The sequence below is a fragment of the Rhipicephalus sanguineus genome, chromosome 3 (genome assembly GCF_013339695.2).
Source record: "Rhipicephalus sanguineus isolate Rsan-2018 chromosome 3, BIME_Rsan_1.4, whole genome shotgun sequence".
Classification (NCBI taxonomy): domain Eukaryota; kingdom Metazoa; phylum Arthropoda; class Arachnida; order Ixodida; family Ixodidae; genus Rhipicephalus; species Rhipicephalus sanguineus.
In genome coordinates, this window is record NC_051178.1 from 193,615,263 (window position 1) to 193,641,627 (window position 26,365).

A 26,365-nucleotide genomic window follows, 5' to 3' on the forward strand; every position below is an offset into this window, starting at 1 on the left:
ATAGATAGATAGATAGATAGATAGATAGATAGATAGATAGATAGATAGATAGATAGATAGATAGATAGATAGATAGATAGATAGATAGATAGATAGATAGATCTATTCTGTCCGCCATTGTAATGTGGGGTCTGAGAGAGAAGGATAAAGAATGGACAGGGAGATTAACCAGAGGAAGCCTCCGGTTTGCTACCCTGTACTTGGGAAGGGGAAAGGGGATGTAAAAGAATGAAAAGAGAGGAGTTCGTGACGGCAGCAGGCGACAAAACAAACAAAACAGTCATGACTATAGCACCGTCTAAGTACTGCACAGCGACATTGTTTGCAAACAGTCACAGTTTGTCATTCAGTCCGGTTGCTCTAAGAAACCGCAACAACGCCCTCACAAAGGCTCGTGTTAAAGACCGTGTAGGCCAGGGCCCTTGGACCGTATTCTCTGTGAGAAGGCGGTTGTTCAGCTGTCCTAGTGCGGCTGAGAGAGCCGCTCTTTCAGGGTTGAAGCGGGTGCACTCACAGAGAAGGTGCGCGACTGCTTCGCTGCACCCACAGACTTCACACGACGGCCTCTCAGCTATTCCAATAATAAGTAAATAGGCATTTGAGGAGGCCCCTCCAAGCCACAGATGGACCAGCAGGGCAGAGTCACGTCGTGATAGGCTGGACGGGATACGTAGTTGGAGATAAGGGTCCAAGGCACGCAGCCGTGGGCTTGTAAATGTCCGCTAAGTCCACAAGTCCACGATGCTTCGGTGGTTAAATAGACACTTTGTTTTCATGCATGGTTAAGCGAGTGATTGATATATTGATTGATCGACTGATTTATTTATTTATTCATTCATCGAGTGAGTGAGTGAGTGAGTGAGTGAGTGAGTGAGTGAGTGAGTGAGTGAGTGAGTGAGTGAGTGAGTGAGTGAGTGAGTGAGTGAGTGAGTGAGTGAGTGAGTGAGTGAGTGAGTGAGTGAGTGAGTGAGTGAGTGAGTGAGTGAGTGAGTGAGTGAGTGCGTGCAGCACAAATGACTAAATAATTTTTAGGTTGGCGGGATCTCCATTGTGTCCTTATTCGACTGGCCTTATCACATACGTCACTGAGCCGTGTTCTTTCGCGAAAATATAGACGCTGTTGTACAAGTTATTCTTTTTCTTTCGCCTTTTTTTCAAAGGTACAGTTTCCAAAGACAAATGGTCTGCACAATCGACAATATAATGAATTGTCATTTATAACAAAAAACCAAACAAAAACACGGGATTTTGTGCTGTCGTACTGCGAAGTGATCGTAGCCAACTGTGAAAATGTGTCTTCCCTCTCTGTTTCACTATTTTTAAGCTTATATTTCTACCTCTTCCTCTCCTCTGCCCCAATCAAGGATACCAAAACAGATTTTTTTTTTAATTTCTAGAATTGGTCTCCATGCATGTCACATAATTTTTGTGTTTCGCTTTCTCTGAACATCCCAGTGGCGTAGCGAAGGGATGGCACACCGGACCCGTGCGCCCCACGAATTTTCTCTTTTTTTTTTTTTTTTGCCGTGGCCTCGACCACATCTGCCTGGCCGGCCCCCACTTGAGATCAATGAGGTGCCTCCCCCCACCCCCACCCCCCCCCCAAAAAAAATTCTGACTACGCCCCTGGTACATCTCTTTTTTTCTTAGTTTACATTTTGCGTTACGTTTTGCTTGTTTCTGCGCAAAGCCAACATCCCAATTATTGCGTATATTAAAGACAAAGAAGGAACAGGAGATTGAGGAAAGGCAGAGATATTAACCACTCTAGAAAACCTGATATGCTACCCTACACAGGGGAAAGGGATAAGTAAGATTGAACGTTATAGGTAGACAGAAAGATGAAGAGGAGGAGAAAGAGGGGGAGCGCGTGCACGCACGCACGCACACACGCACGCACACGCACGCACGCACACACGCACACTCACTCACTCACTCACTCACTCACTCACTCACTCACTCACTCACTCACTCACTCACTCACTCACTCACTCACTCACTCACTCACTCACTCACTCACTCACTCACTCACTCACTCACTCACTCTCCTGACATTCAAATGTTGTTGTTGGTTTATAACAGGCGATGCAAGTCTGTTGTCTTCAAAAACTTTAGCAATGCCTTCGTCGCCGTCACCCGCGATGACTTCTCAGGACGACATTCTAAAATATTAGACTTACACATAGCAAATTAGGTGAATAAATAAATGTTGTAGGATGACGCTGCATCGATTAATACATGTAGAGTGCAATTAATGCATGTAGAAGCGAAGAATGAACGCATGAAAACGTGTTTTGTCGTTTCTTTATCTGCTGGGACCTGTTTGTAAGACGCATCTGGAAACTCACCTAGGAGATGAGTTTATAAGGATTACCGAGTTCCAAACGAGCACCGGTAAACCGTGGTCTTTTAAGTATAGAAGTACCTCCAGAGGAATCACATAATGTCTGAGCGGACATTTCACGGATGATCTCCTTCACAGGTCCGTTATTGTCAGAAAAAAAAAAAAAACATCGGCTTGAACGTGGACGTTATGTACACGCTGTGGTTTCAGGTATTTTCAGAGCCAGGAAACTAAATGCCAGCGCTCAGGAAGTTATGCCTAATGACTTAGGCAAATAGAAGAGTCGAGATTCCCCTTATGTCCAGCGCATTGAGCTGGCCGTCCTCGTTTGAATTGCATGCTGCACAGTTACTAACTCAACAAGAGCTGACCAATACCCAAGTGAGGCACAGTTCATGAGTAGTAAGAGACTTATTTTACTACTCATGGGAAAATACATTAAATATTATTGCCCTGAGTTCTACGTGTGAAAACCACAATATGATTGTGAGTCACGCCGTAGTGGGGGAGTTCGTGTTAAATTTCCGCAGCTGGGGCTCATTAAATCTAAGTACACGGGTCTTCTTGCATTTCACCAACGTCGAAATGCGGCCACTGCTTCTGGTGGTCGAACCCGCGTCCTCGAGCTTAGTGGTCGAACCCGCGTCCTCGAGCTTAGTAGCGCAACAGTTTATCGCTGAGTTACCATGGTGTGTTCTCTTCTGAGAAACAAGGAGGGAGGAAGGGCAAGAGGAAACAATGCCAGACGCCCTCCGCAAAGTACACGAAGGAAAACAGTGCGTGCGCGGTCTGCGAGACGCTCGCAGAAGCGGCCCAAGCCTCGCGCGTGGTGGCGGCGGTTGCAGGAGCCGCGATCGTTGACTCAGAAGCCCTCACAGCCGCCTGTGCCTGGTCACTACCACTGCGGAGGCCTGCTTTACTGCGTTTCCTCCAGCACGGCCCGCCATACATACAACGTTGTTTCAAGAAGCCCCGCTTGCGCGCGAGCCGGCCGGCCCGTTCGGGCCGGCATTTGTAAACGCGCACACTGGCCAGTGGCCTGCAACCGGCCCGAACGGTCGACTCCTGCCGGCGCAAATAGCCGCTGCGGCCCTTCTCTCCGCCACTGCCGCTGCTGGCGGAGGCAGCGGGACGGCATGATGGTTCGGCCGCTTAATTCTTCGGCTCGAGTTATTTCCGGACCCGCCGCCGATGGAGCTGCTCACCAGCTTTCTTTTCCAAAGCACCCCCCCCCCTCCTCTCTCCGCGAGTACAACGCAACACTGGCACCAGAAGCAGCGTTGAAGCGGCCGCGGCAGAAGTGTTCGGGACGGCAGACGAACAACACCTGCGTAGTCTGGCATCGGAACAAACGTAGCGGCCGACCTACAAACAACGTAGCTTCCCAACTCCCGGCCGGATGCAGCTAGCATGACAGTCCTCATCGAAGAGCGCTGCGGGCTATGGGCGGCAGCAGGAGAGACGAGGATTCGCGGCGTGCCTTCGAAATCGGCGCGGTCGTTCCTCCTTATTGGCCACTTGCGCGCTGGACCGAAAGACGCCGAAGCGCTATCGGGGCTCCGATCTGCTGCCACGGTTCAGGACGTCTCCCACTTCTTCTTGATATTGTCCTTGCTGCGTTCCGAGAGGCAGACGAAGAAGACGAGTACCGTCGTCGGATGTGCTCTGCTATTATCGTCATCCATCTGAAGAAGCAGCGCGTGTGAGGAGGATGACAGCGGGGGTGATCCAGCGTACCGAGCCACACCAGCGTGGAGAGGGAACTTGTGAATCGCAGAGCCTTCGGTGACATCAACCCGGACGACAAAGGATTGTCTGGTTAGAAGGCGCTCGCGTACGCTTCTTTTCTTGCTACGTGAAGGCGAGTTTGCCGTGCTTCTTCCAGGAGCTGGGGCAATACCAGTGGACAGAAAAGCCCATCGGCGCAGCACGGTGTCAAAACACTGGAAGTAGGAGCAGCTGGAAGAAAGCCAGAAGCGCGGGTCCGGTCGTAGTGGTTCAGAATGGCGCCCCCGAATGAAAGGATACCGCGTACAGTACACGCTTTCCTGCGGCTTTAATGACTTACCCTGCGACTTCGTGTGTATGTCTCTGTAACCGTTCGAAAATATTCCGTTCAATCCTTGGAGGTGTCGTGTGCGACATGTTTCAAGTGCTTCGACTACACAAACTATTGCGATGCAATGTGGAGCTCTTGACTGTGCGCGCGCAGACGAAAACGAAATTAACCAAGACACTGCAAGATCATCGAGGAACATGATGGCGGTGGCCGTGTTTCTTCAACGACTTTCTGTAAAAAAGGAATAGTCCCCGCTTGTCGGTCGACATTGGAACTAATACAAAGCTTGAGATATTGGTTCGTTGGGATGATTAGGTTGTGAAATGCGTCGTTGAACATTATCCTAGTGGTGAAACAGGGACATGACGCTCGCGGTGCCGCTGCGTCTACCCGAACATGTTTTACCAATACAAAAAGGGGGTTGGAAGCAACAAGTGCCTTGTTTATTCACCGCTCTCTACGTGCGAACTCCAGCGGAATGTCCAGTGAGGTGTTTGTTTCGAAGTGTTTAGCGGCGCTCTAAAAAACAATGTCGTCCTGGCTGTTCCCTCGATGGAGACAGCGGGCACTGGCTCGTCGCCAACGTCACGTTACGCTAGCACGTCTTGTGTCTTCCAGCTGGGCGCAAGGTGAGGACGAACGCACAAACTTTACAAACATTCAACATGCGTTAAAAACGCGGATACGCTTGCGTCATTCAGTTTCTCGGAATTCATTAAGTTTTAAGAGAAAGGGCCTACGGACTAACTGTTCTGTGTGATGTCATAAAATGCGGCTATGCTGCCCTTCACATTCGGTGAAGGCAAAAAAAAAAAAAGTGTGCGATGTCTATCGGAGTGAACTTTCACGTAAGCTGTCAAACTTACTTCGCAGATATTGTCCGTTAAGATGTGCGAATGTGGAATAAGTGCCTAACGTAGTCGTTTCTTTCCGCACTGTGACATGTACTGTTGTTAACGAAGACGCAGCTTGTCTATTGCTTTTGATTACCTCAACGTGTTGGCAATACATATTCCGCTTACCTGACTTTGTGCCTCAGGGTAAAGGCGGCGTACTAGTGAGTGAGGACGTCGCCAAAAGGTGGAGCCGCTTTAACGCTATGAAAATTTCGGTCGGTATTTCGGTCGCTAGGAGAATTTCGGCCCTACCAGCGCTCGGTCTCGGCTTAGCACATTTACGGCCATCTCCCATATAAGAGGCATTTCCCTTAACTAATGTCTTCCGCAATGAAATCTTGGCACACGTTGGCCATATCTGGACCTTGCACCGAAAAACGCCATATTATCATCGTCCGCAGTCATGTCAAAAAGCGAGAGCATAGTTAAAAAGAAAAACGAAATGCCGCACGAGTGTGCTCGGGTTTCATTTGGCGCAGCGAGGTCACGTATGTAACAACCGCTGCTCGCCTTCCTCATTCTGGTGCGCGGGCTGTCAGTTCACGTGGCTGGCGTCATTGCGTGATTGCCCTGTAGGGCGGTATTAATTGCGGGGTATTTTATATGGGACAGTTTGAAGAAGATAAACTTAATATCTCTATGGGGGTCCGCGCGCGCGAGCGAGCAATTTCTGATCAGACCCGCTGTGGACTGATCCTCTCCCATGCAGCTTGTGGCGTGATTGCCATTCGATGGAAAGCCTCTCTTGTTATGACAGCGTTCTGTCACAGCTGTCGCTTCTCTTTGACACCCCAACTGTTCCTATAGTGTGTGACCTACCGATGAGACGAGAGCGAGATGGAGGATCGGTTACGACGGGTCGACCGTAGTCGACACGCCGCTTGTGGACCGGGCGAAGAGAGGTAAAGAGAGAGAGAGAGAGAGAGAGCAAAAATTGACAGCGCATACGGATAAAAAATAAAAAAAAAAAACAAGAAGAAAACGAAGGGACAAGCTCGCGCTTACAACTTAAAACTGAAAAAAAAAAAGATGTCCACTAGAAAGACTAAATTATAGCCACCGGCAACAATCTTGCGCATGCGCGAGCAACCATCCGCATTTCTAAATTAGTCTTTCTAGGGCGCTTGTTTTTTTTTATGTGTGCCAGCTTGTCCCGTCGTTTGCATCTCCTTGTTTTTTTTTCGTGTTTTGCGCTGGTTTTTTTATCCCTATTGACGATGTACCAACTAGCCCAGGGGTGCTATGCAGGATGGCCCGAGTTTGGCGAAACTCGGCATCCTTCCGAGCTCTGGCGACAACCCCTTTTGAACGAGCTAACAGTACGCGAAGGTGAAATCCATCCCTGAGCGCGCGCTCCGTTCCATTGGTTACGATGGAACGCGGCGTCACGTCAAGGGCGGTCAAGAAGGTTGGGTGGTGTCGTAAAACTAGAGGCACCTTCTTTCATTTGTTTGTCGTTCCACTCAGTGCAGAAGTGCACCCTTGCAAGAAAAGTGACAGAAAGTTCTACTAACTTTTTTTTATGTGTTCGCGGGCCGTTTGAATCCATTTTCAAGCGTTTAATGTCTGCACTAAGTATCCTTTAGAATAGTCAGCACCGTGGCCTCCGAGATTAGTTCTGACCGAGCGCCTTACCACACCGCGGCTAGAGCTAATCGCCGAGGCCACGTGTATAATCACCATGGTCGGCCTGTACATTCTAGCGCGTTGCTCGGCCGGCGCGCGCCCTCTTCGTCCTCTTATTAATCGTCTGCTCGCTCCCCGAGCAGGTGCGGCCGGCTGATTAGCTAATTGGCCGGGCGGTATACCTAGCTAAGTCAGGACATGCTATGACGAAGCTGATTAAGCCAAATCGTGCTAAGGCCGAGCTAATTAAGCCACGTCTTACTAAGACCATGCTAATGAAGCCGTGTAAAGCTAAGAAATGGCTAATTAGATCATGCTAATTAACACGACGCTAATTAGGAGCGTGTAAATAAAACAAAGATAATCAAGACCTTACCGATATCGTGTTAATTATTGTAGTGCTAATTAGGATTATGCTAATTACCTCTGTACTATTCAGGACCTTGCGAATTAAACCTGAGTTATTAATGTCGTGGTAATTAAAACATTAACAATCAAGAAAGGACTATTCAATGTCATGGCAGATAAGACCGAGCTAATTAGGGCCATGCCAACTAACACGACGCTAACTAGGAACACGCTAATTCAAACCAAGCTAATTAGGAACTTCCTCGCCAAGTACGTGGTAATTAAGATCACTCTAATTGCCATTATGTTAAGTACATTCGTGCTAATGAGGACCTTAATAATGAAATCTGATTAATTAATGCCATGTTAATTAAGACATTACGAATTAAGACTTAACTATTCACTGACATGTATATAAGGCCTAGCTAATCAATAGCACGAATATTGAGACCGAACTGACACGGTCATTACTCCGAAGCAGGCCAAGCATACTGAGTACACGAGCCACGTAATAAGCTGGATGAAGCTAGGTGACCAAAAACTCCTCCGATGGCCCCAGCCTTGCACAAGTAGTGCAAACTGACCAAATTATTTTATATGCAAAGAAGCTGCTGAGTAGCGTCCACTGCATGAAACACTTGACAGGCACACCGGCATTATGACAGTCCCGAGTGGAACTGGGGCCTTTTCAGAATCAACGAGTTTGTGCCCGAGTTCGCACGTCAATCAATTTGATTGACAGACGCCCGCGGTGAAGACTGGGTCCGCCCACCGCGTTTGCTCTTGCGGAGGAGCAGTGCTCACGGCGCAACGCCAGCGAGTGGCACGATTAATCAATCAGCTTAATCGCACAGACTACGCACATACGCACGAAAAACTAAAGGCTATATCATCACCTGGCTACGTACGCTGTCTCGCATTCAACTTCACCGCGCTCACGATGTACTACTGACAGCCACGAAGCAAGCGCCCCCCGTTGGATTTGCGGCGAGAAATGATATTATTTACTTGTTTGTGGAGACATTGTTACTACCGATTCGTTACTACAAAAAAATCTTCAGACGTGTAATGTAAGTATAGCAGTAACCGTCCATTTATTTATGTGTAATATTCCAGAGAAGCGAAACGAGCTGCACCAGAGTGCTGTGTATGCGCCCTTGTTGCCTTCGAGTGGAAATTTCTATGCTGCAGGTGGAACGAAAGAATTCTCCGAAAGAGGACAAACGCCCACGAACACGCCATGGGAGGCGCGATGATCAGTTGGCAAAAAGATAGCGCGACAATCACGTTGACGTCGCTACACTGTCAAAATGTTGACTGAGTGGCGGCGCTGACGCGTTCGCACGCGGCGTTCCTTTGAAAACCGCCGCAAATGCCGCCCATGCGTATGTGACGCCATGCTCGTTCTTGTAGCCGTTTTTTATCAACGCTGCTATCGCGTCCTCCGCACTGTCTTCCTGTCATGACCGCCGTAATGCGAGCTCGGAGCAAACTCGTGTGCCCGAGAAGCGCGGGCCATCCTGCATAGCACCCCAGTTCAAAGTCTTGATAAAGCATTACTACACAGAAAATTGTCTTCATTGTTTTACACTTTGCAAGATGAGTACAGTTATGCCCTCTGTATACGATATCTCACCACACGTGACCCCACGCACAAATCACTTCGTCGTGCCTGATTTCAGTTTATATAACGAGTAATCTTCTTAAAGCGTAAGACATAATCTCTCTGAATCATCTTTTATTGTTTCACCCCCTTATCCAAGCACACGATCAGTCAGCATCTTTCCGCATCGTTCCAGCCTGCATCTTCTTTCTTTTTGTTTTTAGCGTTTACAGTCTGAATCACACTTGTTAGAGCGGATAGTTAGGCCGCTTTTTTGCGAAAATATGCAGATACCGACGCCGTAATGATATCAAACACAGTCATACGGCATGTTTGGTCCTTGTGATTTAATTCAAGCATGAACGCAAGCCTGTAGCTAACGAGTGGTAGCAGCTGCTGACGGCGCCAGCGTCCACACCCACGCGTTCGATCGCTGTGGACAACTGTGATTCAAACTGTATGAGTCTGAATCACCCACTAAAAGTTCTATGCTAATATTTAAGCGCTATGGACTGCATTTTTTTTTCGAGAATGCCAGAAAGCAAATACACACTATACGACATACCAGGCGCGTAGACAGGGGCTAGCACCCCTCCCCCCCTAAATCGTCTGTATATACATATTACATATTAGGAAGATTCACCTCAAAACTAAAAATATAAAGCTATTAGTAAAATAGTATTTAAACGGTCACAGAATTTGCATCCTGCGATTTTTACCGAAATTGATTACTGAAAAAATAAGTGCTTTCTTCAAATAGTCAAGGCCCTCAGTGCCCCGCCCTTCCCCCCTAACCCTAAGAAAAAAATTTCACCATCTCCCACTAAAGGGAACCATGTGGGGATGCGAAGGAGCGCATGGGTCGACTTAAAGTTCCTTAACGCGTCTTTGCATGTGGAGCGCACCATGGATCTGGTAGTTGCTGTTGCTGTTACTCGTCCCGAACTCTTGTTGAAGCGCGCCACGCGGGTTAATCGCGTGTCTGCTGAACCTCGTGCCCCGACGCCATCACGTGATTGCTGAGAGAGTGTAAGGGGGGAGAGGCCACAGCGTCTTACCCAGCCCCTTACACAGGCCCGAACGCGCTAGCGCGTTCCAGCACACGTGGTTTTGTCTGCGTTACGCCAAGCTAGCCAGCATACGGAAGCCCGGGCCTCTAAAGTGCTCTGCACGTTTCATCATCAAGGTGGTCGAAGAACAAGACGAAGAAGACTTCTCCTTGGCGCGAGCGCGCGCTAAATATGTTACAGATGGCTATGGTAGGTTTTAGAAAGCGGACGGTCGCCAATGGAACTACGGACAAAGCCCAGCGCAAAAGCTGCTTCGCATCTAAAATTCCTGGCTACGGGCCTGCGACATACATTGCACTTCGCTTTGCGTAAAATAATTGTGATAGCTACGCGTACAGCGCTCTCTCTCTCTCTCTGCACGTATGAATGGCCTGTTTTATGTTGACACTGCAGTATACGCTTTTTCCTAACAACTCACGTAACACACGTAATCAATGTTTCCTGCGTCGTTTTAGGTGAACATATTTGCTTCGCGCTCAACAAACGGCCGCTTTCGCACGGATGATTTTCTTCTTCACGGTTCTTCGTAAATCGACAACTTCCCGTTTGGGGCCCGAAGGCGTTGTTATAATATACTTTGCGACGAAGAAACCGTCCCGAAATTTCCGACGGCATTGCGAGTTTCGTTAACGCTTCCTACTTCCTTCAATTGTATCTCGTTTCGCATAATGTTCTCCTCGCGCTGAAAGGAACATTTCCATCTCAAAGAGAGCAGCTGCTGTTCGTTTCTCTTTCTCCGGCTTCCGCACAACAGAGTGTGATGAGGTTATTATATAAAGGCCCGCTCCGTCTCCTATGCCCCGTCCTTTATAGATACGACGCGTGGCTAATGCGATATACGCGTCGAAGCACTCTCTAATATTATTATTAAACGTTTACTTTACTCCATACGTGTCGGCATTATCAAAGAGGAAAGGCTCAGGAAAGGACGATACAGCTCTGGCTCAGTGGAACCCGAGATGTAGGCGAGTTTTGAACGGGGACGCATAAACGCTTCCATTCCATGTATTCATCGCGAGGACTAGCGTTTTTCACCGCTATTCGGCTTTGAAGTGGGAGGTGAATTAAGGAATGAATGGGGGTCTCACGGTTGGTTGCAAGATATATGCAGAAGGGGGCGAGAGGCTGAATCAGACCTGTAGGTGTAGCGGCGAGGGGACAGCATATGAGGTATCTGAAGTTCCTTTTGAATGCACTATACGCACCGGCATCAGTGTAGCGGTACAGAGCTCGCATTATTTAAATGCCATGGGAGTCGAGCGCGTCATAAGCGGCGCCTTTAATGCTTGCTTCGGGGCGGTCTGCAGCTTTAAAAGTATAGTAATAATAGATTCGACGACGCGACTAAACTGCAGGAACGCGAAAGTGACATTGAGGTCACCTATTCACGAAGTCCCGAAGTGAATGAAGCTTCAAAATGGCTATCGCTTCTTCCTATTCAGGACCGTAGTTTTTTGGACCGATTTTCTCAAAAGGAATATAGGCCAACTCGCTCTGCTTTCAAGGTATTGCTGTTTTGCAGAGACGCTTTGTTCGGGAGAGCATTCAGTAAATTATGCACGTAGCAGTGTTTAGCTGCAAAACATGCATCTAACTGCCTGATGCTTCTCAAAGGACGCGCCAGTGCACTCTAAGAAAAAAAAAGTCAAAAGATGGTCATGGAACCGTGACTCTCTTCGGGTGTCCCTTTGACCCCTTTTGGAAGGTACAGGCAGAGAAAAAGAGTTCGCATTTCGGAAGGAGTCACTGGACGCTCCTGAAGCGCGTTTCGATTGGCTTCCGTGATGAAAGAGCCGCCGTATAATGCCCTCGAACTATAGGTGGCGCGCCGTGCTTTTCAAGATGGCGCCAGGAGGAGGGTCAACCCGTTTGTTAGCATAGGAACAGATAGTACGTGCGGACGTACGGCCCGTGCCACTTTCACCAGATGAAGTCATGAGCCGCGCTGAATTGGATATGAGACTAAAATACTTTCCCAAACCATGGAAAGTGCAAAGTACTCGCCACTTAATTATTTGCTGCGATGTGAAAGGTTATATTTCAGCTCCGTTACCGTGCATAACGATGCTTTACGAAATCCTGTGCGTGCTACATAAAACTGCATGAACTAAAATTGACGTATGAGCTGAACGGCACACCGAGGTAGTACGTACCGAGCCTGCCTGACGGATTTGCCGCAGTAGTAGGCCGCCAGCGAGTAGCGTCATCGCTGCTGCACGGGACCGCACGTTTAACGTGGTGATGGTTTGCAAACGTAATACGCCATCGTCATTACTTGCGCAGTCCGGAACGCGGAGTTACGTCTTCAACGGAACACGAGCATTTAACATCCCATTCAGTAGCGCTTGTGTCACAGCCATGCTGAGACTCTAGCCGTGTGCAATTCACTTCACTCGCATGTTGCAGGCTCGATCAGCACGATCGAAACATGAATGTCGAAAAGAATGCACGCGTATCCTTTTCGCAACGTCGAAGAAGTTAGCCGAGAGGCGTGGGTTGTGGCCGTGACTGCACGCATACTCTTTTTTTTTTTCTTGGAGTGTGGTGAATGGTGACACAGTTGGCTGAAATCAATGTTTCAGCCATGCATGGAGTCACTTCTCGCAAGATCGTCAGAAGAACGATGCGACACACTTACTTGCACGTGCATGTATTGCAGCACAATCCTCAGTGGCTCCCTAATGTATACTTGCAGTGCGGATGCGCAGAAAAGTCGAAGTTTAAGTATAGCCTAGAGGAGGAGGAGGAGGAGAAGAAAAACGGAAAGACAGGGAGGTTAGCCAGTTCTCAGACCGACTGGCTACCCTGTGCTGGGGAAAGGGGAAGGGGGAGTGAAAGGTAATAGAAAAGAGATGTTACAAAAAGAAGAAGAAGAAAAAAAAAAGAACAAAAATACGATAAACGGCACTGCTTAAAGTCTGTCTATGAGACTAGTTGTGCGCAAAAAGCGCAACAACGCTTTCAAAGCTTTCCGTGCCGAGGACGGTTTCGGCCAGTGTCCTACGATCTTTTCCTCCGACAGTGGACGATTGTCAAGTCTATCAAAACTTTGGAAAGTTCTTCTCTTGGTGCACTGCAGCGAGGACACTCACAGAGAAGATGGGCGATTGTCTCCTCGCAGCTGCAGTTATCACATGTGGGGCTGCTGGCCATTCCAATTCGATATGAGTAGGCCTTCGTGAAGGCCACCCCGAGCCACAGGCGGAACAGGAGCGTCTCCTCAGATCTAGTTATTACCGACGGAAGACGGAGCTGTAGATTTGGGTCCAAATTGTGAAGACGGGTGTCTGTACATTCCGTCGAGTTCCACTGTGCCAGTGTCAGTTCGCGTGCAAGTGAACGAAGCCTTGTTGCGGCGTCCGTTCTTGACAGCGGTATAGCTGCACAATGGAGAGCATCATGGGCAGATCGGGCGGCTTCATCAGCACGGTCATTTCCGTAGATACCGCAATGGCCCGGTATCCACTGGTATACTTTATACTGTGCTGCTTCTCAAGTATAGCCTAATTCCGCATAGCGGGCATGAGCTTTCTTTACCGGGAAAACAAAACATTAACGCAAGTCAGGTTGACGTAAAATGCTGCTCTCGGAGTGGGTGAGTTCAGAGCCGAACGAATAGCTTGCATTAAGAAAAGCGAGGGCATTTGAAAAAGACAGACCAATTAGACAGTACCGCAGCGTAGGGCAACGCGTACTTAATTCCATATTTATGAATTTGCAGTCTCAAAGCAGCTCACTGTAGCGATGAGAGTCGGGCTTGGCATTGATTTTGGCTTTTTGATTTCATTGCGAAACCAACAGAGGATTATTGGACGCTAGTGACGTATGCAGGGATGCAACAGCTGCGCCAATTGCGCCAATTTGATACAATTCCTCATTTTTGCGCCAAGCTGAGCCAAAACCGTGAAATTTGTTAAAATTGCGCCACGCTGCGCCAAAATGCCCGACCAGCTTAAAATTTTCTCAATTGCGCAAACTTGAGCGAGAAATGGAGGCGGCGTTATTCATCTGCAGTGTGGGCATCGTCATCCAATACAGACGCGCAGACCGTAACCCTAACCCCCCCGCGAAAGAAAAGAAAAAAGTCAGTTTCACCGTAAGGACGAAGCAATGAATGCGATAGCAACAAATTATAGTGCTATACGAAGTGAGGCTGGCAGCAAACTCTTTTGTATACATCTCGCGTAATTCTACAAAACGTTGGTGTAAGAGAATACGGCCGCTCCAGGGAAAGATGCTCTTTCTGCACAGTGTCTTCGCATTGAGAGCGCAGTACGTAGCAGGATATACGAGCCGTCCGCTGATGCCTGCCGAGATATCGCGCGCGCCAACGATCGCGACCGCGCCCTTAGAATCAAAGTTCAAAGTTGCTGCTCGAGCGACAGCCCCCCCCCCCCTGCCCCCCTGTCGCGCCTTTTAATGCTCGTTCAAGACGGACGGGGCGTTTTCTCTATGCTTCGATGGCAGGCTTCCCGAGCGGAGTGGTGTTATCGCATGTGCCTTCCGAGCGACGGAGATGGGCTGGTTCGTTTGATATCTGCTTCAGCCGCGTTCGTCGCACGCACTCGCGCGCTTTTACCCATGGTAGAACATACTATGCACAGGGATATGTTATCAATTTGGACTTTATACGGGAGATGACGGCAAAAACTCGTCGAGAGTGTCCATATAGTTGCTATCGCAATAGAAAAGGTCACTAGTTCTCAAATTTCTTGATGCTTGTTTTATTGCATGCAGAACGCTTTTTAAGCCACTTTTGCCGCAGTACATTGGTGTCCTGCGAAAAAGCATACTGAGATTTAGAAGGGGCTTTTAGTGCTAGCTGTCAGGGACACAGCACATTTTGTTCCTTAATTACTCATTCGTGTACGCGCCGTGTAATTACGAGTACTAGTATGATCGCTGACGTCTAAAAAATTATTGGCAATCATTTGGAGCTGCGTGTATGGCGTTTCTGCGGCCTTGAGAAACAATAGACAAAAGCGTAAGTCAGTTTTCTTTTTTCGCTACTCCCACTTGCTCCTGCTTTACGAATCTCCCAAATTTCCAAGTTGCCAGGTTCGCAGGTCCACATTAGCATTTCCAGTGCCTGTCGAATTATTTCACAGGTCCTGCAAATGCTAATGTGGACTTAGTCATTGTTCGCACTGTGGGGTGGCTCAACACACTGCTTTTATTGAAATAGCAGTGTTCACGTGCACTGTGCACGAATTAGCTGATGTTGAATGGTTTTTACATTTTTTTGTTTTCTTTTCTAAAAGTATGCCTTCTTTGCTATACTGCTCCAAATTTGGGATTTCGGGCTAAAAAATTCAGGCTTTTTTTCGTAACCTGCTCCAAATTCGGATTTTTGTCCTCCAAAACCAACATTTTGCTGCTCCAAAAATGCTCCAAATCCTATTTCGGCTGTTGCACCCCTGCGTGTGTATACGCACGTGGACAACACACACATAATGGTTCATCTAGCATGCTAACGAAGGGAACAGACGGACTTTCCTTAACTTCGCCCCATTCAGCTTGGAACTATACCGTCTGGTCACTTGCTTTGATTTACGGTTGTGGTATCGAGTTTGCTGTGTGGCATTTATCAGCCTATTATAGGCCGCGATGCTCCTCTTATATGCTGATCGGGCTAACTGGTTTGGCTAACTGGTTGGCTGGTTGGTTGACTAGTTTGTGATCCGGCTAGATTGGGCTAGTTGGTTGAACAACCAACTAGCCCAATCTAAAACCTTCTTTGCCCAGTTCATCTGTACAGCTTGTACTTGTTCCTGCCCCAGTCACTGCCCTCAGGCCATTAGGCGCATATATCATAAAAAGAACTATGCAACCGAACAAACTGCGCACAGTCCCATTTTTCGCCACAGCTACTTAGAGTAGGATGTTGGACAAGCCTCTAGGCAAGCCTCTCTTGGAATCCTCATAATTGCCTCTCGCTCTCTCTCATCAGACCGCCATTTGGCACGCTCTCGGTCTGTTCTAACATAGCGTGCGCGCCCGGTAACAGGTAATGGACGGAAATTGCATTGCAGCACGCTGTTTGCACCGAGTGCCCTCTGCCGAACCACCACAGGCGGATGGCTAAGTGGACGCGAAAGTGCTCATCGACCGCCATAAGTCTCTTTCCATTTCCGCGAAACACGGAGGCCTACACGCACAATGACTCTCGCGCGCGTTCGCTTTCACGTATTGAACGATGACTCGCCGGTGTGGTCTGGCGCTGCATGCTCTGCGGTCAGGACAGCTGGACAGCGCTGGACAGCTGGACCGACTCTTGCGCTCGGTCTAGCTGTCCAGCGCTCAGTCTTCATTAAGGAGAGGCTGAGGAGAAACGCTGAAACAGATTAGACCGATAAAGTGTTATTTCAAAACAATATGCTTCTTATTAAGGCGAAAGCGTTACATGCTTCTACGTTCGGTGGACCTTGAATACGGCTCCGTCAGAGCGAATGCCACAAAAGGTTAAAGTGACCGTGTGGCTTGATCTGTGCGAGCTGCGCGGTCAATTTTTCCTTGCGAAAGCGTGCGGCGTGCTCACTACGTCTTTGCTAAGTGCTAATCCGAGGCGATAAAAAAAAAAGAAGCGTCTGGAGGTCTTCAAGAAAAATATCTGAATTTATACAATTGATGAGGTTTTACGTCCCAAAACCACGATATGATTATGAGGGACGCCGTAGAGGAGGGCACCGGATATTTTGGCCATCTGATGTTCTTTAACGTGCACCTAAATCTAAGTACTGGGGTCTCTAGCACTTCGCCTCCATTTAAATGCGGCGGGATTCGATACCGCGACCTTCAGGCCAGCAGTCGAGCGCCATAACCACCAGACCACCGCGGCGAGTAAAATATTTGAATTTAAAGATGGATTAATCTAGGAACTTGCGTTGTGTATGCGTTCCGTAATGGGCTCCAAGATTTGCCACATACGTTATAACGTGCTATCGTAGCATGCAGATCAATTGGTGATGTCAACAAAAGACTTTGAAAGTGATGCCAACGAACACACTTTCATGAATGCCTACTAGCTTTCGCATTAGGTCGTCTTAGCATTAGTCAAGGGATCCCAGGCACGTTTTCGCGTTGATAGGCTGATTGCGATAGAAGTAAAAAGGAAAAAGCGAAAACCACCGCAGTTTTGTAGCCTCGTGCCGAATCTTAAGCGTCCGTTCCGGAATATGACGCCACGAATTTATAACCACTTTCTTTCTTTTTACTATCTACAAGTGAGAAATGTGTGTCAGTCGAAGCTCGGAAAGCTTGCTAACATTATTCATAGATCTTTCGGAATAAAGATGTAGTATGTCATTTCCGATAAGTGCGTGTGTGTGCGTGGTGTGTGCATGTGTGCGTTCGTGCGTTCGTGCGTCATTTAAGATAACTGACAAGGAAAGGCTTTTGAGCGGGCAGAACACTTGAAGAAAACGAACGATATTGGATCGAGCGCACACTTACAACCATGTTTGTTGCTCACACTTGGTCTCAAGTGTGTGCTCAGTCCTATTGCCTTCTTTTTCAAACGTTTTGCTTTCTGAAAAGGTTTTGCTTCTCAAGCGTGTAATACCAACCAGCCCAAGCCGCCGTCTCGCTGTGTTTTTATACTTCTTTTTGTCTTGATACATCGCCTCTTTTAATGTTGTTACGGTGGAAGCTGCAATCCTGGTGTCGTCGAAAGATGATATGCAAATTCAGGTCAAATTACCATTTTTCCACATTTGCGGTCGTCCGCATAGCTATTGATGATGTTTCCGCCGTGATCACACTTCGACTCACTATAATCGGGCACTAGAGTGCAAGCTGCGAGGCATTCTCTGGCGTTTTCTAGTGTGCGCTTAAGGGTTGAGACCGAGACTGCGCTTGAGGCTGAGCACACTGCACTACCTGCATATTACGCGAAGCGTTACGGGGCTCAGAAAAAGGAAGCCGGATTAGCACGATAACTCATTTCATTTTTATATCGGATCCTTCCGCTGTACGTAACCTCCACTCCAACGATCGTCACTCGACGAGTATTACGCTCTGGAGTTCAGTTTCTGCATTACGTAAGAAGTATGGCCCTGGAAGCTATTTGCGAGCGTAGAGTTCGTCGGCAGCTTGCAACGACACGTTCAAGAAGATATCGACTGATGCTCGAAAAGGTGACGAAGCACCAAAGTGAATGAACATAAAAGGCAGCGCTTATCTGCATGTTATAAATAACAACAACAAAATGCTGGATAGATTAAGCTGTCATATAGCCTGAGAGAGAGAGAGCGAGAGACCATTGTGAGAGACGGAGAGAGGCTAATCTGTAAGAGTCCGCTAAGTGGACAGTTCATTTCATCGCATGCGCTGATTGGATAGAACGTGAGAGCTAAAGGACCGGCACCAATCGTCACCGCAGGCTCTCAGGCTTTATCCAATCAGCGCGCGCTGAAATGGACAGTCCACTTACTGGACTCTTATAGAATAACCCACTTTCCACTTTCCTTGACTTCACGCCTCCGCCTTGCTAACTAGCTTCTTGTGAACGCCATCGATTACAACATGCGCCGCTTTTCTTTTTCTTACCTTCTCTCGTAGTTCACATAGTTTCCTATAACAAATAATCTTTGTCTAGCGTATATGGTATGACGTTGCTTAAACAAGTAGTGAACTTTCGTGAATTTCGGCTTTACCAAAATAAACGGAGGCCCGTATTATCTGAAGGCTCCTACGCTCGAATACTTCGAAGGATCAATTTTCGGTCAATCCCGAGGCATGACAAATCACTCGCGGAGGCGGCCATAAAATGGCACGGAGACCTTAGGAAGAGAAACGTCATGTCTTCTTGGCAATACCAATCCAGCACTGCGAGCGAGATAGAGAATAGGACAACAAACGCCAGCTATTCTAAGTAACTTCGTCTCCATAAACAACGTTTCATAATTGGACGTCTGACGCCGAATGACAGGGCCGCACAAACAGCTTACCGTCGCCTTATTCTTCGTGTGTTTCTTCTGCCAGTTTCCTCCCCCTCTACTTCCCTCCCCTCCTTTTGAACTCATTTGCAGAGAAACACGCAGGCGTCTGTAAACCCTCTCCACTTTTGAGAAATCGCGCAGTCCTTGTCGCAATAACGAAGCGAGCACAGCGTCAACAAAGAACTCGCGATGAAATAAACACGTGGCGCGAATTGAATGGTGCACGCTAATAAAAAAAAACATAGGCGCCCGTGGACGCGAAATGTCTGTTTTGCGGCGCTCCTTGCACCAAGCTTGGATGGCCCCTTCCAGTTTTCGTTGGTTACCAGCAACCGCGGAGGTTCACTGTACGTTTCTCGAGCAATTGTTTAATGCCGGGGCCATCGACCTCCATCCCTCTCTCTCTCACTCTTCCTCTCTCTCTTTTTTATGAGTTAGCGTTTCTCTCCAAGCTCTAGGAAGAGCAGGAATTCATAAACCACGGCTGTACGGAAGTTCGCGACGCGATATTTGCGGCGCTTAACTGAGATTGAGAACGCCTCCGCGATTTCCCTGTGCGCTTCTTTCTCCCCTATAAAAGAGCGACCGAGGTGAAAAAAACTGACGATTGCTCAGTTGCCTCGTGGTCTGCCCACTTGAACAGCCCGAGTGACCTTTGAAGAAAAAAGAGAGGAAGAAACTTAAATCGCCGCCGCCATTTATGCAAATCTTCTTTACAACGCTCTAGTGGCTGTCGTTAATTTTTAAGGGTTCTCGTATCGATGTCGGCAGTCTCACGAGTGAATGACTATTTGGTTATTTTTCTGCATACGTAGCGCTTAAATTCGTTCGCGTCTGAGCACTCGAGACGTGTTTCTCAATGTTTGTTTTGCCAGCTTTCAGCTACACGGTGAAATGACCTTGCGCTCATTGCAATTCGCTGCGCATACGAAGCGCCGGTTGTCTGTCTACTCGTTTGTATGGCCTACTCTGACGGGAGCAGGTGGAACATGCACTGAAAAGACGCTCCAAGGCAGACCGCTTTGTTGTGGATGGTCTCTGCCCGTTGCGAACGCTTATATATCAATACGAACGTGTGAACGAAAGAAGGGGAATTTTTTCCGAGGGGTTCGTTTATATGTTAGACACAAGCAAGTGAATCGAACAGACAAATAGGCCAGGGAAAGCATAGAGGATGCTAATTATCGTCGTTAACTGTAGTGTAGTAATTGCGATGTAAAATTGAAATGAAGTGAAGTGGTCGAAAACTCACCCTTCCCGTCGGTGGGAAATTCTTCAATTTATTTCAACTTACGCCACCATTAGTACACTACAGTTGCGGACAACAATTGACGTCCTCTAGGCTTTCCCTCACCTAATACGAATGCGTGGTTTATAATTCGGTCATTTCATGGCCAGTGGGGTTTTTGGACCAGCCGCCTCAGAAATAAGTTTACATCGACGTCGACGACGACGACGATAAGAAACCATAGTGCCTTTCGTAACGACCTTTTGAATAAAACTGTGGATCGACTTTCAAAGACGTCGATCTATATACGCGCCGATCATTCGTGTTCTCCAACAAAGAGCACACATCACGACGGCTAGATTTCGCTCGCCTGTATTGAGAAAAGGACAGTCGGACCCAGCACTGACTGCTTCTGCGGATTATAAACATCTTCTATTTCTTTAGCGCAGCGACTTCTACAAATCAAGGACGATGGAAGTCGCCATCACGAAATCGCGTTGCCGCGTTTCCTCCCTTAATTTTTACTCGCACAGGTGAGCTTTGGTGGCCTCCCATCTCTGCGCTTTCTGTAATCACGAGGAAACGATCCACCACTTCTTTCTATCCTGTCGTCATTTCATGTTTTAGAGAAAAATAACACTAGTGTCACCTCTTCGAAAGCTCCATGGGCCAAGATTTAACGGTGTTGTTCTTTCGTTTGTTGCCTCGACTCCGGGATACAGCCACAGGGATTTCTGCTTCTCCATTGAGGAATTCTCATAGCGTCTAAAAGAATGCCTTGGTCAATTCTGCCGGCTATAAATATTTCAATAGTGATCGCTTGCAATTCAAGTTTATATGTTATTTAACTATAGCAACACAGCGATGTTAACCTATACGGCCTAATCGAATAATCCACCCATTTCTTGGCCGATCCCTTGCGTTGAGTGCGAGCCATCGTTACTGATGTGAAGAAGACGATGAGCAAGACCTCCCATTGAGCGTTGAAGTGCCTCTCGTGTGACATGAACCACCATATTCATGCATGCTAGACGTATGTACGCTACACGTACCACGCTACACGTAGCAATCTAAACGTACTGCCAAGCTGGAGCACATCTCGAGTTTCTCAGTAACTGACTGTAACCTGTGTTCTTTCAACTCTTCGAAAAAAAGAAAGAAAACAAAAAGAAAGAAGGGCAATTGTTGTTCTTCTCTACAGTTCCTCTTCGCCACAATTTCACGTCTTCGAAAAGAAGGCTCTTGGCCGGCACTGACACCATTCCTGTCTGGCTGAACATTTGCATTTAGAGTCATCGGGGAGACGTCGGCAATACTAAATGTTCGCACGACGTGGCTCCGTAGGCGTTAGTAGCAATGGTCAAGCATTGATGAAGCCGGCCAATTGCTCTCGTCAAATAATGGAACATGAGCAGCAACGGGCTTAATCAGCCTTCTTATATAAGGGCGAGCGTCTGGCGAATGCCGAAACATGAACTTTCTGAGTTGATACAATCAGAGGCAGTAGTACAATGCACAGGATAACTGACACCTGGGTTAGTAGGAGATGATTCATGCTGGATACGCGCGCAACACGAGGACGAGGAACAGAACAGTTGCACTCGGGCCATCTCTTTCTTCCCGCGCATTCTCGTCTTGTTCGCGCATCCCGTATTTACGATGCGTCATTCGACGTTGTGGTTTTGTGGCACTGACGTTGCCCTGGCTTTCGTGTGCCGCGCAGACCGTCGCTTCTTGGTGGCCAACGCTCTGGTGGACTCCCTGCCCATTATCTACTGCAACGACGGCTTCTGCGAGCTGGTGGGCTACACCCGGGCCGAGCTGATGCAGCGCTCGTGCGTGTGCGAGTTCCTGCACGGTCCACTCACCGACCCGGACGCCGTGGCCGCCTTCCGGGACGCCCTCGACAACATGGTCGAGCGGCAGACCGAACTGCTCTACTACCGGAAAGACGGTGAGTCACCGTTCTCTTTTGCGCGCGTCTCCTTGTTAACCGCACTGTCTGCGTGGGGCTCTACTAATAACCAGTCACAAAGCGCGGCAACGAATACGCTATTGCAGTGGTTACGAACAACAAACCTTATTGAACGACTTTAGAGTCGACGAGTGTCATCTTTCACTGTGGGCAATAGTGATTGTGTGCATGTGGTCTGTTTCTCTCTCTTTCCTTCTCATACTTAGTCCCCTCTCCCATAACCCAGCACAGGGTTGCAAACCCTATGCTGGGTTAATTAATCTAATAGCATCGAGGAGAACTTTTTCTCAGTCTAGTTGGTGTATCCTTGAAAGCACATTTGCCGCTAGACGGACACGGACAGAAAAAGACGAGGACGACGATACGGGTCTTCTCTTTTTCTTTTTTCCTGGGGGCGGGATGGGGAGGGGGGGTTGCAATAGCTTTCTCTCTCTCTCTTCCAATCGCGAACATTAGGGCTAATGAAATAAAAGAACTGACTAGGTTCCGGCACTTCCTCGGTATTTGGTTCCAGGGTAGTATTAGATATACTTAATTTCGGTGTTCGTAAAATGTTACGCAGACGAAAGCAACGAACCCACTCGAACCTTGCCTTTAATCACACCACGAATGCGACTTGAATATTCGCATGGAATACCTCCGATATAAGACGAAGGTTCGCCTCAGAAATCCAGAGAAAACTTTTCCGAATCGCAGTGACCATCGATGTCTCGTTGCCAATCACAAACAGAAAAGAAATGTCTTATAGCGACGAGTGCTGCTCCAATGTCTCTTTTGTGCGTGCGTGCGTGCGTGCGTGTGTGTGTGTGTGTGTGTGTGTGTGTGTGTGTGTGTGTGTGTGTGTGTGTGTGTGTGTGTGTGTGTGTGTGTGTGTGTGTGTGTGTGTGTGTGTGAGCGCGCGCGCGTGCGTGCGTGCGTGCGTGCGTGCGTGCGTGCGTGCGTGTTTTCTAACGAAGACACACACATAAGCTAGCTCTCGAGTGGAGAGTTATATAAATATTTTTCCAGGAGACACTTGATGAAACGCGTGGGCCTACCGTGCCGTCGATTATTTGTCAATCGAGGGAGCCGGAGGAATCAGACTAATGTCACCCTTTGCCACATTCCACGTAGGCGTCAGAGAGAGAGAGGCGAGACAGAGAGAGTGGCTTCGTACCTACCACAAATGAGAAGGCGTACCAAAGAAAACCCGAATTTTTAATTTATTTCGCGGATTGTTTGTTGTTACCGTTTTCTTCTAATTTCATAATGTACTACTCGAGGCTCGAGCCTCCTCAACGAAAAAGCTTCGTGCCGTAATTTAGACCGAGAAAGACAAACAGCAGGGCAGGTAAGACGAAAAGGTTTGGGTCCGAGAACCACGTACGCCGTAGCAAGTTCAGAACCATTACGTGGAGGAGCTAACAAATAAAAAGATTGTATACTGATTTAGCTGAGTGATTCGCCGCGACGCGCAGCTCCGATCAGCCACTTGTACTGTCGTTTTTTTTTTTTTTTTCCTTCGGTCACTATCACTGACACGGGGCCGTAGGTGTCGACCGACGTGGATCCATCCGAGCAGGGCAATCTGGGCTCTGTAAGAAGCTTACGCTGTGAGCCGTGACCAGGAAGCGGGAACGGCCTGATCGTGGAGGGGACACCGAGTCACCACTAAGGTGACAGCAGCAGATGCTAGTCTGCTGCGCGAGAAAGCGCGCGATCCTCTACGTACCACCGATAGTATACGTGCATCATTTGCTTTCCGGCGGGCTCCAGAGGAAATCGATGTGAGCGCGATTCGCTTCCTGTTCTTTCATCTGCGTAGAAGCAGTCGCCGCACGCGAACAGCTTTCTCTCGCGCAGCTCCGGTGGTAATGTTTGTCTTGTGATTTTTGAAGGTGCCTTATAAGATGCAAAAACTTGCCGTTGGCGTCGACCGTCGTCCCGCGGCGTCAGTGTCAACACGAGGGAGGCAAAAAATCATCATCACGTGATGACGTCATGGTGACGTCACAGATCGACGAAATGTGTTACTTCACCATGACGTCACTTCATGACGTGACCGCAGAACATCGTCGCTTGGTCAAAGGTGAGCCGATCACGGAGGCAGCGCAAAACCAGGTGATGTGCAGAAAGCTTCCAATGCCTCCGATCTTAGAGGCAATTGCAAAACCACGTTAGGTGCACACAGCCTCCGGAGTTGTGCGGGTGAGGATCAATACATCGACAGAGAAGAAAAAGAAGAAGATGGCTTTCGCCTTCGAGTCGTCTCATGCGAATGCATAATAGAACTTGTGTGCGTGTTTCTTTAAGTGAATTTACCGACGAACGTCCACATTGAAGAGGACGTGCTCATACCGAAACAAAACAGAAAGAAGTTCCTTCGCTCGATGCTGTGCTGTGCAACGTGCAGAAAACACCCGTGTGCTTGGATTTAGGTGCATATGGAAGGGCCCCAGCTGGTCAACGTTAATCCGGAGTCGTTCACTTTTGATGCTAATTATTCAGTTATTCTCGTACTGTCAGTATCACTTCAATAAAAACGTCTTTAGACCTCCCTAACATGTCTAACAGAAGGAACCAGGCCCGCACATGCCTATTTCATAAAATCTTCTTTACAAATCCTGAACCAAAACACGCATTGCTTTCGCCCCCTCCTTACTTTTCATCTTGCGTCGGCCATAACTTCAAAGTTCAAGTGCCGTTCTGCCAGACCAACATGTACTTCCACTCCCACGTGCCGAAGACATCATCTGAATGGAACCACCTGCCTGCCTCCATCGCCAACAACCCTGATCATGCATCGTTCAAGACTGCCATTTGGAATTTGTAACACCACTCCTCTCTGTAACGCCGCAGATGGCATTAAGAGTATTTAAATATATAAAATAATATTTGGCTTACCCGTTGATCATATCGTAGGTTGTAAACGTAAAACTCTTTATTCCACATTTATATTTTCCTGCTCATTTTCTGACATTTACCGAATAATAAGCACTGTAATTAGCGCTGCCATTTACGACAAGATTGCAACGGCACCGTCTTTTGTACGACGCTCCCGAACAGTAAGCATCCTCTACCAGGTTGTTAGGCACATCCTCAAATCCACCATCCGGGAGCCTTTTTCTTGAATTCGATACCGCGAAAAATATATGCATCAAGTATACACGAAAGTTTGTATAAGTTCAGTTCAATCATTGCCTGTCGTAATGAGCTGTGCGTGCAATTTTTCCTCTCCGCGAGAATATTTCTACGAAGATAACAAGGAAAAGGCCAATGCCTCGTTACATTAGCCACGTATTCCGCCGAAATTATGCAAGCAGGGACTGATAAAATTTGATGTCGGTATGTCTTTACTATAGAGCAAAGATGATGAGAACTATAGAAAAAAAATAAAATGTCTGTTGAGCCGATGAATGAGATCCGCGCAAAAATAATTTTGCTCTTGAAATAAAAGAAACCTACAATACTATGCTAATATTTTATGTCAGGTTGGTGTCAGTAGTGTTTCCAGTGTTGGCTTCGCTTTTAGAGCAGCCTAATAAACATTACATATGTATTCGTATGGTTCTGCAAGCTACATTCAAGCGTTGCTCGACCCCATAAGAATACGCTAACGAATGATATTCGCATCATCCCACTGTAGCGTGCACTTCGTTTCGATAAAACTGACATCTCTGCTCCAACGTGAGTGCTGACGTTACGTCAAACCATAAGTTACCATTTAAACGGCGGGGAAGTCGACGTGTCTGGCAAGCCCACGATGTGCACACAACTACCCCACTTACAAAAACACGGCGATCCAACTCGTAACGCTTGGCTCAAAGCCAAAAAAAAAAATATCACGCCATAACCACGAAGTGAATGGTGATTGAGGAGCTGGCTCGGTGATAATCGGGTAAACCGTGAATGCTCCGTAAAATTCCTTTACTGTCATTTAAAGACGTGACACGTTGTTATAGTAGCGATTGTGGTCAGGTTGTTGTCGAACCACAAGCGATCGCAGCCCTTGCAGCTGTGGCCGAACGTGTGGTCGAGGAAATCGCGCTTGAAGCGCGCGTCGGCGCCACCAACTTCAGGTAGCGACCGCTATCGGCGCTTGGCCGCTGCATCCCGCGCCCGTACCTCTTCGAGGTTCTCTTGCCGCCGCTTCCGCGATGCTTCGGCTTCGCGGGCTTGTATCTCGGGGTCCGCACGACGCTGACGTCTCTCTGCGGCCTCGCGAGCTCTCCCCGCAGGGTCTTGGCGGCGAGCCCGCTCTGCTGCGGCCTTGCGAGCCCTCCGCTCTGCCACCTTGT

At 48.0% G+C, this 26,365-nt stretch overlaps 1 protein-coding gene across 2 annotated transcripts in view; it reads left to right on the forward strand.

Annotated features, from left to right (window-relative positions):
* Window positions 1–26,365, forward strand: part of LOC119387961 (potassium voltage-gated channel subfamily H member 6) — a 282,090-nt gene that overhangs the window by 122,269 nt on the left and 133,456 nt on the right. For both annotated transcript variants that reach the window (XM_049413770.1, XM_037655551.2), the window contains exon 2: window positions 21,837–22,067. In XM_049413770.1, coding sequence (XP_049269727.1) covers window positions 21,837–22,067 — 231 coding nt within the window. The remainder of the gene's footprint in view (window positions 1–21,836; window positions 22,068–26,365) is intronic.